This window comes from Penaeus vannamei, chromosome 34, assembly GCF_042767895.1.
Source record: "Penaeus vannamei isolate JL-2024 chromosome 34, ASM4276789v1, whole genome shotgun sequence".
Lineage (NCBI taxonomy): Eukaryota > Metazoa > Arthropoda > Malacostraca > Decapoda > Penaeidae > Penaeus > Penaeus vannamei.
The window spans coordinates 757,161-769,660 of NC_091582.1; the positions used below are offsets into that span (position 1 = coordinate 757,161).

A 12,500-nucleotide genomic window follows, 5' to 3' on the forward strand; every position below is an offset into this window, starting at 1 on the left:
AAAAAATTACCATTCATTGCTGTTGCTTTTGTTTGTCTCATATTTCACATATTACTGTTCTGAACAATTCCTTTAAATCTTTTAAGGTATCTTCAGGCATTAGCAGATTTTTAAAAGTATTTATAATTAGATCAATGATTAAAAATGTTTGTAATTCATGAGCCTAGGACCGCATCTCCCAAAGACTGTCATATGGTTGTTGTGCCATCCATACCTTTGGTGCTGAACCAAAGGTTAACAAACCTACACCATGTAAATTCTGGCATGATAGAGCTTGTACCATTTCTGTATCAGCAGTTAGCCACCAGGGGAATCTATAAGCTCTATCCTGCCTGAATGTACAGAGATTTGTTGGCCATCGCTTGAGCAGGGATGTCGTGCAGCCCATGGAAATTATTTGAGTCACTGAAGGTTATATCTCTGATTAACAATTATAGGCTTACATTGACTTTGTATAGATCATTTTTTGTGCATAAAACTGTTGTTTTTTTGTGTTCTTTTAATGCATTGGCTCAAGGTTAATCAAGATGATTATTGTTAAAGACGAGGATAGTTCATTAATTGTTCTTTTTTTTTTTTTTAATAGTGTAGAATCAACAGCTTATTTCATTTACCATGGTTTTTGATTTTCAAAATAAAAACAGAAAAACTTGAGCTTATACAGGTATGCCAGTGATTATCAAGCAAATGATGGTTCAGAACCAGTTTCACTCTGGACAGTATTATGAGCAGACACTTCTATATTTCTGACAAGAAATATTAAATAATTGGAAAATTAAGGAAAATATATCAGATGGATAGTCACAGATGAATTTGAGTATTATATACATGTTTATACATTTATTTATTTGATCGCATTTGGTATTGCTGTAACTGTAATGATAATACCAAATTTTTTTTAGGAGAGATAGATTTTACATTTCATTTTTATGTGCTCTCAATGTTGTTTCCATTTATTTATATGTCCTTCAAATGAATACTCTGGTAACTGTACGTTAACCTACTTACGGCGGGTGTCCCACATGAGACACCCGGAAAAGTGAACATTGCCGGATGTCCCGCCGGTGTGACTCAGATTGGAGCTTGCACTCTGATTCTGTCACCCGTGGCGGACTCATCTGTGTGCCAATTTTTGACTTATAAATGTACTGTTGCTAGTGGGTTAATGATTTTGAATATCCTCAGACTCCGCCAACTGGAATTGAGAGAAGATGGCTCCTCATGGTGGAAGACGTAAGTATATATGTGCTACCCTTCACTTGTGTCTTCCCAGACTTATCCCAAACCTGTCTCTCCATCTGTGCCCCTCATCTATCTCCCCAACCCTATCCCTCACCTGTCTCATCAACCTTACTCATCTATCTCCCCAGTCCTACCCTCACCCGTCTCTTTGCCACCTAAATTCTTAACCTTACGCTTCAGCTATCCTTTTCCCACCCGTGATAGGTACCCGAAAGTGGAAAATACCCTTATTGACAGGTGGTAGCTTTGGCAGCAGGTGTTTGCTTCCCGAGTGCAAAACACACTTGTTGGGTTACTCAGGGTGTAAGCCAAATGTCTTACATATCAGACAGTCAGGTTTGGTGAGACAACTGACCCTCCACCTCTACCCCTTACCTGTCTCCCCAAACTTACCCCTCATCTGTCTCCCTCTTATCTCTCACCTGTTTTAATAACCTTACCTCTCACCTATTTCCATAACCCTACCTCTCACCTGTCTCCCTAACTCTGTCTTAGAAGTTATATAACCTTTCTTGAATTTGTGTTCCCCCTGAGGTGATCTATAACTGTCTATCTCTGTAATTTATGATATGCTTAAAAAGAATGTTGACTTTCTTTTTTACTTAAAGCAAGTGTTCTAGCAAGAAATATGATAAAACCAAACATTTAGTAAAAATTTTGTTTAAATGTTTTGGGTTACTCACATTGAAAGAAGGAAGGAAAGAAAGAAAAAACATGAATTAGTATGAAAGGCTTCGAAAAAAATATGTAAATATTTGTAGATCAACGGAAGAATATACATAAATGGAAAAGGAAGCTTATTTGTATCCAAAAAGGCAAGCATGTCGATTATAGCACTTGTTATTTCAGTGTTTTTTTTTTTCTTTTCTTTTTTTAGCATTATTAATATCAAGTTGATAATGACCATTTATTTATTAAAATTTAATTGCAGCTGTTGGGCCTCCAAGATTAACTTCATTTCTTCGTGCATATGCCAATGTCAGCAGGAAAGGAAATGAGGATGATTATGACCTGGCTCAAATCTTGGCAATCAAAAGAGAACAGCGAAGGCAGCGAATGAAGTAAATTTTCTGTGAAATTTTAATTTTTCTCAAACAACATGTATGACATTGCTTTACAATTCAAATAGGAGACTTTGTATACATCTTGATGATGACCACAAAATAAGATCATTTGAATAGCTAAACACCTATTTTGTACATGACTTATTTGTTTTTATACTTTTGCAGTACTTTCTATGATAATTCACAACCAGAGTATCTGTCTGTCATTATTACTAAAATTATATATACATCATATGGCAGTTTGTGAAAGAATTGGGTATTATTGTCGACAGCTAGGGTTAGATTATCATACTGAAGAGAAGAATATTCATTTTCTTTTTTATTTTAGTCAAAAATGAAAACATGTTCAGAGTAATAGAAATCAAGACAATTCAGGAAATGTCTGGTATGAAAGCAATTATTGCCAACCTTTCAGAGAGAGTGGAGTCACATGGCCTCGCATCAAGAACCAGGTGGAGCATCTTGGGAGAGAGAATGGGGTTAATTTAGATTGTTATTTGCGAGAGGCGGCAGAAGTGGCACGCCAGGTCAGTTAGTGAGACCATGCTTTGTTGTACTATATGATCATATTTCCTATTACTTTTTATAATTGCTTTTCATATTTTATACGTCAGTGTCATCTATTTATGATCCCCCTCTCCCATCAGGTTGCCCCGGAGCTGGACACACGTGACGAGGCAGCCACCCTGCTCTTCACTGTCTCCCATGATCATGCAGTCCTGCCTGTCAAGCATAAACTCAAACTCCACCAGATGTTTGGCGATGTGAAGCCGTATTTACTGGAGAGGGCTCATAAGGTGGTTCTTGAGTGATTTTTTTTTTTTTTTTTTGTGTGTGTGTGTGTCTGTTTGTGTGTGAGTGAAGTGAGGCGAGGTGAGTGTGTGTCTATGTGTGCGTGTGGGTGTGGGTGTGTGTGAATGTGTGTATATATGTGATTGTGCATGTATGTGTGCAAATGTGTGTGCATAAATATATATTATATATTAATACATATGTAATATGTATTCATATATATAATTTATATTCATATATATTTAATATTTATTCATATTCCCCTTTTCAATGGCCAGTCAACAGGTACACCAACAGGGTTTATTACTCACTCAGTCTAAGACTGCCCATTAGGTTTGTGTTCCTGTGACAATAATAGGTAGAATAAGCCTGTGGGAAAACTTTAAAATTAGTGACGTGGTCATACTGGTCAGTACTGATGCAAGGAGGTTTAGATTTGCTAGGCCTCCATCTGACAGCTTGCCAGGAGGGTAAAAGTGTAGAGTGGGAGACAACAAGACCCTCATGGTGTTGATTATCTGTTACACATACATGCATAGAAATACACATGCATGCATACATGCACTTTTTTATGCAGTGTAACTTGGATATCTAGTTGTGGGATGTAAATGCAAGCAATCCAGTATTATATCAGCACATTATTTTACGTCCTTTACAATAAACCTTCAATCTCTACCAGGCTGTTCGCAATGTTGCTGATCTCGTAGGCGAAGAAGAGCTCAAGGAGATGATGCAGAATTTGCAGAATGATCAAGAGACAACGACAATGTTTGGAGCTAATATTAAAGTACTGTAGATTCAAGTTTTTGAATTGTTTTTTTTTCATCTAAGAGATGTATGAATAGTTGAATTTCATTTTCATGTGTGAATATTTTGAGTGGAGAGAAAGGAATTTAACCTGAAATAATTTGTAAGAGCATCTGTATTTATTACTCTCGCATTTTTATTTTTGTCGGCTAGGTTGGAAAACTTGGACCACCTCCCGAATTGCCACCAATGGATAAACTGATCAACTTGCAAAAAGTTAAAGTAGAATCTAAAGCAACCTTACGATATGATGATTACAAACCAGAGACAGTTCAGACTCAGGTGAAGAAGAAGGTAAGTTTAGGCATATTTTTTTGTTTGTCTGTTTGTGTATATTTTATTCAAAGTTAGAGTATCTTTGATATTATTTTCTTTATATTTTTATGATGTGAACTCTGTTCCAGGTGATTAAGGATACATATGATAAGTCATGGGTAGAAGCAGAGATGTTGAAATATTATACTGACACAAGCATAGTCTCAGAGCTAAGCAGTGGAACCATGGCCCTCCTGATTAGCAGCAAGGGTGATGATGAACTGCAGAATGAGGTAAGTAGCTTTTTTCCCATAGCTGGTGTCGCTTTTGAATCCTTAATTCTACAGTTGAGTGTCTGTTTATATAGTTATGCGCTATTAGTTTGGTCACCTTTTTTGCTGTGCATCCGCAAAATTTAACTCATATGCACTTAAGATAGAAGAAACATATATATATATATATATATATATATATATATATATATATATATATATATATATATATATATATATATATATATGTGTATATATTCTGTTGATATGTACATTTATGCATATGTACATGTATACATATACATTTATTCATATATATCAATTGATTATTTGATTGACAAACAAATTGATTATTTAGTTGATTAATTAATTTAATCATATGTTTAAAATGTGTTTATTTTTTCTTATCCCAGATGTTTGAGTTACTAGGATTTGAGAGATTTGAACTTATCCAGACTCTGCTGCAACATCGAAACGAAATTAAAAACCCACCACCAGACAAGGACGTAAAGATTGCAGAATTGCTCAGTAAGCATTTGTTTTCTTTACTCCATTAGTGCTAGTTAAATACAGTGTTCACTTTGGTTTTATTTATTAATGTTTTTTACTCATAGATTGCTTCACAATTGCATAGTCACTAAGAAGTCAATTATTAGGCCCATCTGATCTTACTTGATTACCCCATTCCCTGAATTTACAGAGAAAATCATCTTAGTTTCCTTGACTATCATTATGATTTTGTTATTGTTCTTATTGTCTTCACTGTTATTATGATATTAACAATAATGGATTAGATAGGTCAGGAAGACCTTGGAGAATGAACACTTCTTGAGCCATTTGTGTTCGAGCAAAATTGGTAGAACAAACCACAGTGGACAGCGCTTGTCTACAAGCACTCCTTACATCACTGAGTTCCAATGTATATGAAACGTAGAAAAAATAGCTGCTGGAAATGTGAAAAAGATTTATCCATTTTGAATCCATCCAGTAGTTGTATCACTGAGTGACTCATGAAAATAAATCTGTCACTTTCAAATTATTTATATTTTTTACCTGTTGCTGCCTGGAACATGTATACTTTTGTTTTGTGAATTGTCTGTACACACAAATGGCTCACAAGTGCTCTGCTACCAAGAAGTCAGTTACGTGAAATATCTGTCCTTACCTGATTTCCCCTTTCCTTGAATTGTAAGGGATTTTTTTTTCCAGCACTGCAATTATCAATATTAACATTACTATTATTGACATTATGGTTATTATAATGTTATTGATATACTCTTAGTAATAAAAAAGTTATAACTAATATTTCCTAAAATCAAAGACAAGGGTAAATGGTTGGGATAGATCGGCAAAAATCACAGCGGATATAGCATGTACGTATATACCATCCGAGTTGGCAGTGGGTTAAATGATACATTTAAATCTGCCCAAAGACATTCTTAATCATGATTAAAACAATTATATGATAAAGTAGAACCAGCAACAGTATGAAAGGAAAATATGGAGCAGGATGATCTAGAAATCAAAGAATGGATAATGAACTGGGCAAAGAAAACAAAGAATAGGAAAATGATCTTAAATCTCTCTTAGGTAGTAACTGGAAGAATTAAAGATGTCTATTGCCCTCTCACAGGTGACCTAGAAAAGAGAGGAATACCTGAACGACCTATATTCGGTCAGCAAGTCACCGTTATGAATGAAACAGAGAAGCAGTACCTCAAGCAGGCAAGGAAGGAGGAGAAGAAGTTGCTAAAAACTGCCAAACAGATAGCAGAGGATGACTCCATAGATGACTTCAGTCCAGAGACACTAAAAGCGAAAAGGTAAGCGAGCTGCAGCCATACATTTGTTTTCACTGATTTCACAGATTACATCAATAATTATGGTGTGTATTTTTGGTCTATAAGGGAGAAAGAGAGAGATATTACAAGGTAATTTTTCTACAATATACTGTCACACAACTGGTAGATCAGAAAATATGTGATTTGATATTGTTATTAAATTTTATCTGTTCCTACAGAGAAGCTGCTCTTTTGGAAGCTTCCCAGGCATATCTCTTCAAGAAACGCGACCGAGTGAATGTCCCAGAGATACGGTTTCCCTATGTGTTTGATTCTCAGAACAAAGCCAAGCAGACAGCAGGTAGTGTGTCAATTTTACTTTTTTATAATTTTATTATTATTATTTTTTTTTATTATATTTTTTGGAAGGAAATTTTTGTGTTTGATCCCTTCAAGACATGTCTGTTGCACAGGGTGACAAATATCAGAAATAACTTTACTACCTTCTTTTTCCATTTAATTGTAACTGTGTTAGTTTTTTTCTATATTGTGAGTACATTATACTCCATTGTTCTACTCTGGTATGTATGACAAGTGGGGCAGAAAGTGGTTGTTTAATCTGCAACTTTTTTTCAGTTTATTAGTTATACTTCTCTGAGTTTTTCAACCCTTTAAAGTTGAAGGGCAGGGTAGAGAAAAGATAACACTAGATATTAACCCACTCATATGGCACCATACTGAACCACTCACTGGTCAGTGCTGCCTTAGGTAAAATTTCAAGTGTGGGAAACATGAATTTTGATGCTCTTGGCAGCAGCTTAAATAATTATGTAGGTAATGAGGTTAAAAAGAGGCCTTAATCCTATCTATGACTACCATTTCTCCTCACTGACTGCTGTCAGTGCCAAATAAGTGAACAGCTGTTTCATGTGTATAACTTAGAGCAGGCTGAACTGCATGTGACATTATGGGAGTCATCCCGGTGTGACAGAAGCTGGAGCCATGAAGTGATAAGACTTTCTTGAGTGGTTCAGTATGCAAATTTGCTTTGTGTTAAATCCATTAGGATATTACATACATTTGTTAATGCATTATTGTGTATGTGAGATTTTTGGGTCATTAATAATGTAATTTCCCTAAAGTATCCTTTTTGGCAATGTCCAAAATTCCATCCAAATTGCAAATTTATTAGCATGATTAATACTTATCCAATGTATGATACAGAGGTCTTCCAATCCCTTCTCTTCACACTGAATTTAAAAGCAGCATTAAGAAAAAAAATCTTTGTGATTTCAGGTTACATAGCAGGTATGAAAATAGCTTTGCCTGAAGGCTTCACTAGGACTTACGATGATGTATTGGAAGAGGTGGATATTCCAATGTCAGATCCAGCTCCTCCTGAAGTTGGAGCTAATCTCATAAATGTAAAGGAGCTTGATGAGGTATGTTAGTGTTCTGTCTTACATTTCTTTTATTGCTCATTATATTTTTCAGTCAACGAAAACATGGAAGTATTTGAATAAAGCTTTGTAACATGGAGATCACATTTCAGAGGAATGAAAGTGCTTGTATGTGATGTTCCGGGCAGTAATCTCATCTTTTTGCATTTACAGATTGGAAGAATAGCATTTAAAGGTTGCAAGACACTGAACAGAATCCAGACAGTAGTTTATCCATCTGCATACCACAGCAATGACAATTTGCTCATATGTGCTCCAACCGGTGCTGGTAAAACAAATATAGCTATGTTGACTGTCGTACACCAAATTAGACAGCATATTGAGAATGATGTTATTCAGAGAGATAAATTTAAGGTAAGTTTGGCCTCATAGTTTCAAGTATTTGATGTCTCACTTTAAACATTGCATTAGTGTAGGTTTATTTTTATTTATATATTATTCTCTGTATCAGGTTCTCTTGTTATATGATTAACCAGCTAGAACTAGGTGCCTTGTAGCCTGCACCTGGACCAAGTATTAGGCTTACTTGAATGGCAACTCTCCTAGTTGTGTGGCTTGTAGCCATACAATTGCTCATGTGCAGTATCAATACTTCTTGCCTCCCCATTTTCTAAGGTCTATATTTTATTTGCAGGGTATGTCCTGTACGTACATGCTTTTGAAAATATTTTCTTATATTTTGTGTGGCTGTTAGTAATATCAGTAACAGTATAGTAATAATTAGTGTCTATAATGATGATAACAGCATTGATTATGATAGCATATGTAAAAAATAGATAATTTTTCCTGAACACTGAAGGAAAGGTGAAGTTGGGTGAGGTCACAGCATCTGCTAATCTGTATGTAGAAACATTTCACCAAACAATACTACAGGGAACACTGTGTTTGTTTGTTTTTTATGGTACTTGTCAACTTAGCTTTCTCAACTGTAGACATCAAGTAAGTGTAGCAGAGCTATCAAAGACCTTACTTTTGCATTTATCATGTATGTATGAGGATGAAAAAAGTAAAAAAAAAAATCATCATTAATAAAGAGCCTGATAAAAACAGTGGTAAACTCCCGAGACCAAATGATGTGAAGACATCTTCCTGGTATTATGGATGGTCAACTGTGTTACTGAGAATGGATATATAGAGATCATGCATAAAAATATGGCCTTTGCCCATGTTATTTGAGTCTGAAGGACATGGTCTCAAAAAAAAAAAAAAAGAGAGAGAGAGAGAGGGATTGAGGCCATACCCTAGACTCTTGCTTTCTTCTTTTTCTTCATCTACAGAAATGTTAGTAAGAGAGAATATAGAGAAAAATGATATACAATTGTCAGAAAATTCATAGATTTATTTTTTGTTGTTCTTTTACCTCCTCTGTTTCAATTGATCCTCATTATCAAATTGCTATCTTTATTTATTGTTTTTCTCTCTTTTCTCAACTTTTGAATATATTATTCATTTCAAGGTTTTACTTTCACAGGCTCTTTCATTTGGGCAATTTACTTTCAGATTGTTTACATTGCTCCAATGAAAGCCCTGGCAGCTGAGATGGCACGCAACTTTGGAAAGCGCCTTGAGCCACTTGGGATAACTGTGAAAGAGTTGACTGGAGACATGCACCTGACTAAGCCAGAGATAATGGCCACCAACATGATTATTACAACGCCAGAGAAATGGGATGTGACGACGCGAAAGCCAGGTAGAGAATGATTTATGAGTATTGAGAGTATCTCTTCTTCTATTGTTGTTGTCTTCCTCTTCTCATGATTCTACTTCTACTTTTTCTTTTTAATCTTTGCCTCTCCTGACTGTATTCTCTCTCTGCCTTCCCTTTCTCCTTCTCCTCCTCCTCCCTTTTCTCCTCCTCCCTCTCCTCCTCTTCCCTCTCCTCCTCCTCCCTCTCCTCCTTTTCCTCTACCTTCTCTTCCTTTTCTTCCTCCAACTCCTCTTCCTACTTTTCCTTCTCCTTCTCTTCCACTTCCCTGCCTTCCTCTTCCCAGTCCTCTTCCCTCCTCTCTTCCTTCCTCTCTTAATCCCTCTCCTCCTCTTACTTTCTCTCCTTGTCCCTCTCCTCCTCCCCTTCCCTTTTCTCCTCCTCCCCTTCCCTTTTCTCCTCCTCTTCCTTCTCCTTCTCCTTCTCCCTGTATTCCTCCTCCTTTCTCACTTCTTCCTCCTCTTCCTCCTAACTCTCCTTCCACCTCTCCTTCTCCTTTCTTTATACCTCCTCCTCCTCTTTCTCCCTTTCCTCCTCCTCCTCTTTCTCCCTCTCCTCCTCCTCCTCTTTCTCCCTCTCTTCCTCCTCCTCTTTCTCCTTCTCCCTCTCCTCCTCCTCCTCTTTCTCCCTCTCTTCCTCCTCCTCCTCCTCTTCCTTCTCAATTTCTTGTTTTCCCCCTCCTCCCTCACTTTCCTTCTCCAGCTTCGCCTCCTCTTCCTTCTTTGCCTCCTCCTCCTCCTTTTCCTCCTCCTTTGTCTTCTCTGTGTCTTTGTCTTTCCCTTTATCTTTTCCCTATTCTTTTTCCTTTTCTTTCTCCTCTTTCTTTTTTTTCTCCTTCTCCTTCCTTTCATTTTCCTTCGTCTCTTTCATCTCCTGCTTCTCCTTCTCCATCTCCTCCTTCAATTCTTCTTTCTTCTTCTCCTTCATGATACATGCACTCTTAGCATCAGCAGGTTAAGATGCAAGTAAAATCATTTTTTCACATTTAGAAAAATATTTTTGTTTCTACAAAATGTGTTTGTTTGCAGGAGACACTCAGTTATCACAGCTCGTAAAATTGCTGATTATTGATGAAGTTCACCTGCTTCATGGAGATCGAGGACCTGTACTGGAGACTCTGGTTGCAAGAACATTACGTATGGTGAGAGGCTTTGGTTGTTTATTCGTAAACTAGTTAGGAAAGGTTTCTGCTATTGTGAGAGAGATGTTTATTTATTTATTTTTTTTCTGTTTCTTTGTTCTTTGGGTATATCATGGGAGTCCTGTTTGTTGTGATCCTATATGCTATTTTATGTATTCCTTGTATTCTAGCGGGTTGTCTATGTTTAATTTTCTCTATGTTCTAGGTGGAATCTCAGCAGTCAATGATAAGGATAGTGGGTCTGTCTGCCACACTTCCAAATTATATTGATGTGGCAACCTTTCTCAGAGTTAATCCATACAAAGGACTATTCTTCTTTGATGGGTGAGTGCACATGTATTATTTTTAATTGGGGGCATGGATTATGTGAATTTTAATGTAACAAGGTTGTTTCTGCGCTGAAGGCAAACTAAAACTAAAATATGACATGGATAAGCTTTAAGTAGATAGAATTACACTGCACTTGTAGGAGCTAACTTTCTTAAATTTCAGGGTTTCTAATATTCCTTACTGTGTTCTTCTTTTTCTATGTCTTCATCGTCTTCTTTTTCTTTTTCATCTTCTGCTTCTTCTTTTACTACTACCAATACTTCTTATTACTTACCACTTACTACTTCATCTTACCACGCATGACTTCTGTTAACCATGTACTACTTCTGCTTACCACTTTCTACTTCTACTTACATCTTACTACTTCTGCTTACCACTTTCTACTTCTACTTACATCTTACTACTTCTGCTTACCACTTTCTACTTCTACTTACATCTTACTACTTCTGCTTACCACTTTCTACTTCTACTTACATCTTACTACTTCTGCTTACCACTTTCTACTTCTACTTACATCTTACTACTTCTGCTTACCACTTTCTACTTCTACTTACATCTTACTACTTCTGCTTACCACTTATTACTCCTACTTACCACTTACTACTTCTATTTACCACAATTAATTATATTTACCATTTACGACTTCAGCTTGCCACTTACTACTTCTGCTTTCCAATTATGACTTACTACTTACTACTACCTACTATTGCTTACTATCACTTACTTCTTGTTACTACTTACTACTACCTACTATTACTTACTATTACTTCTTGTTACTGCTTACTACTACCTACTATTACTTACTGTTACTTACTACTTATTACTACTTATTATGGCTTATTACTATTTGCTACAACTCAGTACAACTTATTACTACTTATTTCTACTTACTTCTACTTAATACTATGTATTACAGTTTACTACTACTAACTACTACTAACTATTACATACTATTACTGCTATTACTATTACTTCAATGTCTACAGCTTGAGTTTCAGACTAGTGCTTCTGCTGTAGCAACAGCTAAGCAACAAACAATATTGATTTTCATTTTTTGGAATAGAATTGCTGATAATTACTTTTCAGACGTTTCCGGCCAGTGCCTCTTGGACTGACCTTCATCGGTATCAAAGCTCTTGGAAGGTTCAAGCAGATGGAAGATATGGACAGGGTTACTTATGAGAAATGCCTTCACTTTATAAAGCAAGGCCACCAAGTGAGTGTGCAAAAGCAGTAGTACCTTTAGTGTATAACACATTATGATTGAGTGATGTAATGCCCACATTAAGGACAAACTGGTTCTTTTGTCTGGGCCAAGAGAAAAATAATGAAAACATTATTTTGATTTTTGGAAGAACCTCAAGAATGGACAATTTTTTTCAGGTGATGGTCTTTGTCCATGCAAGGAATGGAACTTTGCGAACTGCTGAAAATCTTATCAAGATAGCACAAGAGATGGGTAAAACAGAAGACTTCCTGCCTGATGATGGACCTGAGCTTGCCAATGCCCGAAAAGACATGGCACGATCACGGAACAAAAAGCTGTTGGAGTTATTTGATTCAGGTTTTGGTGTTCATCATGCTGGGCTGCTGCGAGCTGATAGGTATTAAAGAAGAAATATTTTTCCATTAGAAATCTTTGAAGATTTGT

The 12,500-nt window shown here is 36.3% G+C and overlaps 1 protein-coding gene across 1 annotated transcript in view; it reads left to right on the forward strand.

The window, feature by feature from the left end:
- Nucleotides 1-12,500, forward strand: part of obe (activating signal cointegrator 1 complex subunit obelus) — a 35,003-nt gene that overhangs the window by 1,651 nt on the left and 20,852 nt on the right. Inside the window, exons 2-18 of the mRNA XM_070113638.1 lie at nt 1,186-1,233; nt 2,174-2,303; nt 2,722-2,833; nt 2,954-3,103; nt 3,778-3,885; nt 4,059-4,199; nt 4,310-4,453; nt 4,846-4,960; nt 6,066-6,255; nt 6,453-6,574; nt 7,510-7,655; nt 7,827-8,027; nt 9,174-9,363; nt 10,407-10,519; nt 10,725-10,843; nt 11,936-12,065; nt 12,233-12,453. Coding sequence (XP_069969739.1) covers nt 1,212-1,233; nt 2,174-2,303; nt 2,722-2,833; nt 2,954-3,103; nt 3,778-3,885; nt 4,059-4,199; nt 4,310-4,453; nt 4,846-4,960; nt 6,066-6,255; nt 6,453-6,574; nt 7,510-7,655; nt 7,827-8,027; nt 9,174-9,363; nt 10,407-10,519; nt 10,725-10,843; nt 11,936-12,065; nt 12,233-12,453 — 2,354 coding nt within the window. The 5' untranslated portion in view covers nt 1,186-1,211. The remainder of the gene's footprint in view (nt 1-1,185; nt 1,234-2,173; nt 2,304-2,721; nt 2,834-2,953; nt 3,104-3,777; nt 3,886-4,058; nt 4,200-4,309; nt 4,454-4,845; nt 4,961-6,065; nt 6,256-6,452; nt 6,575-7,509; nt 7,656-7,826; nt 8,028-9,173; nt 9,364-10,406; nt 10,520-10,724; nt 10,844-11,935; nt 12,066-12,232; nt 12,454-12,500) is intronic.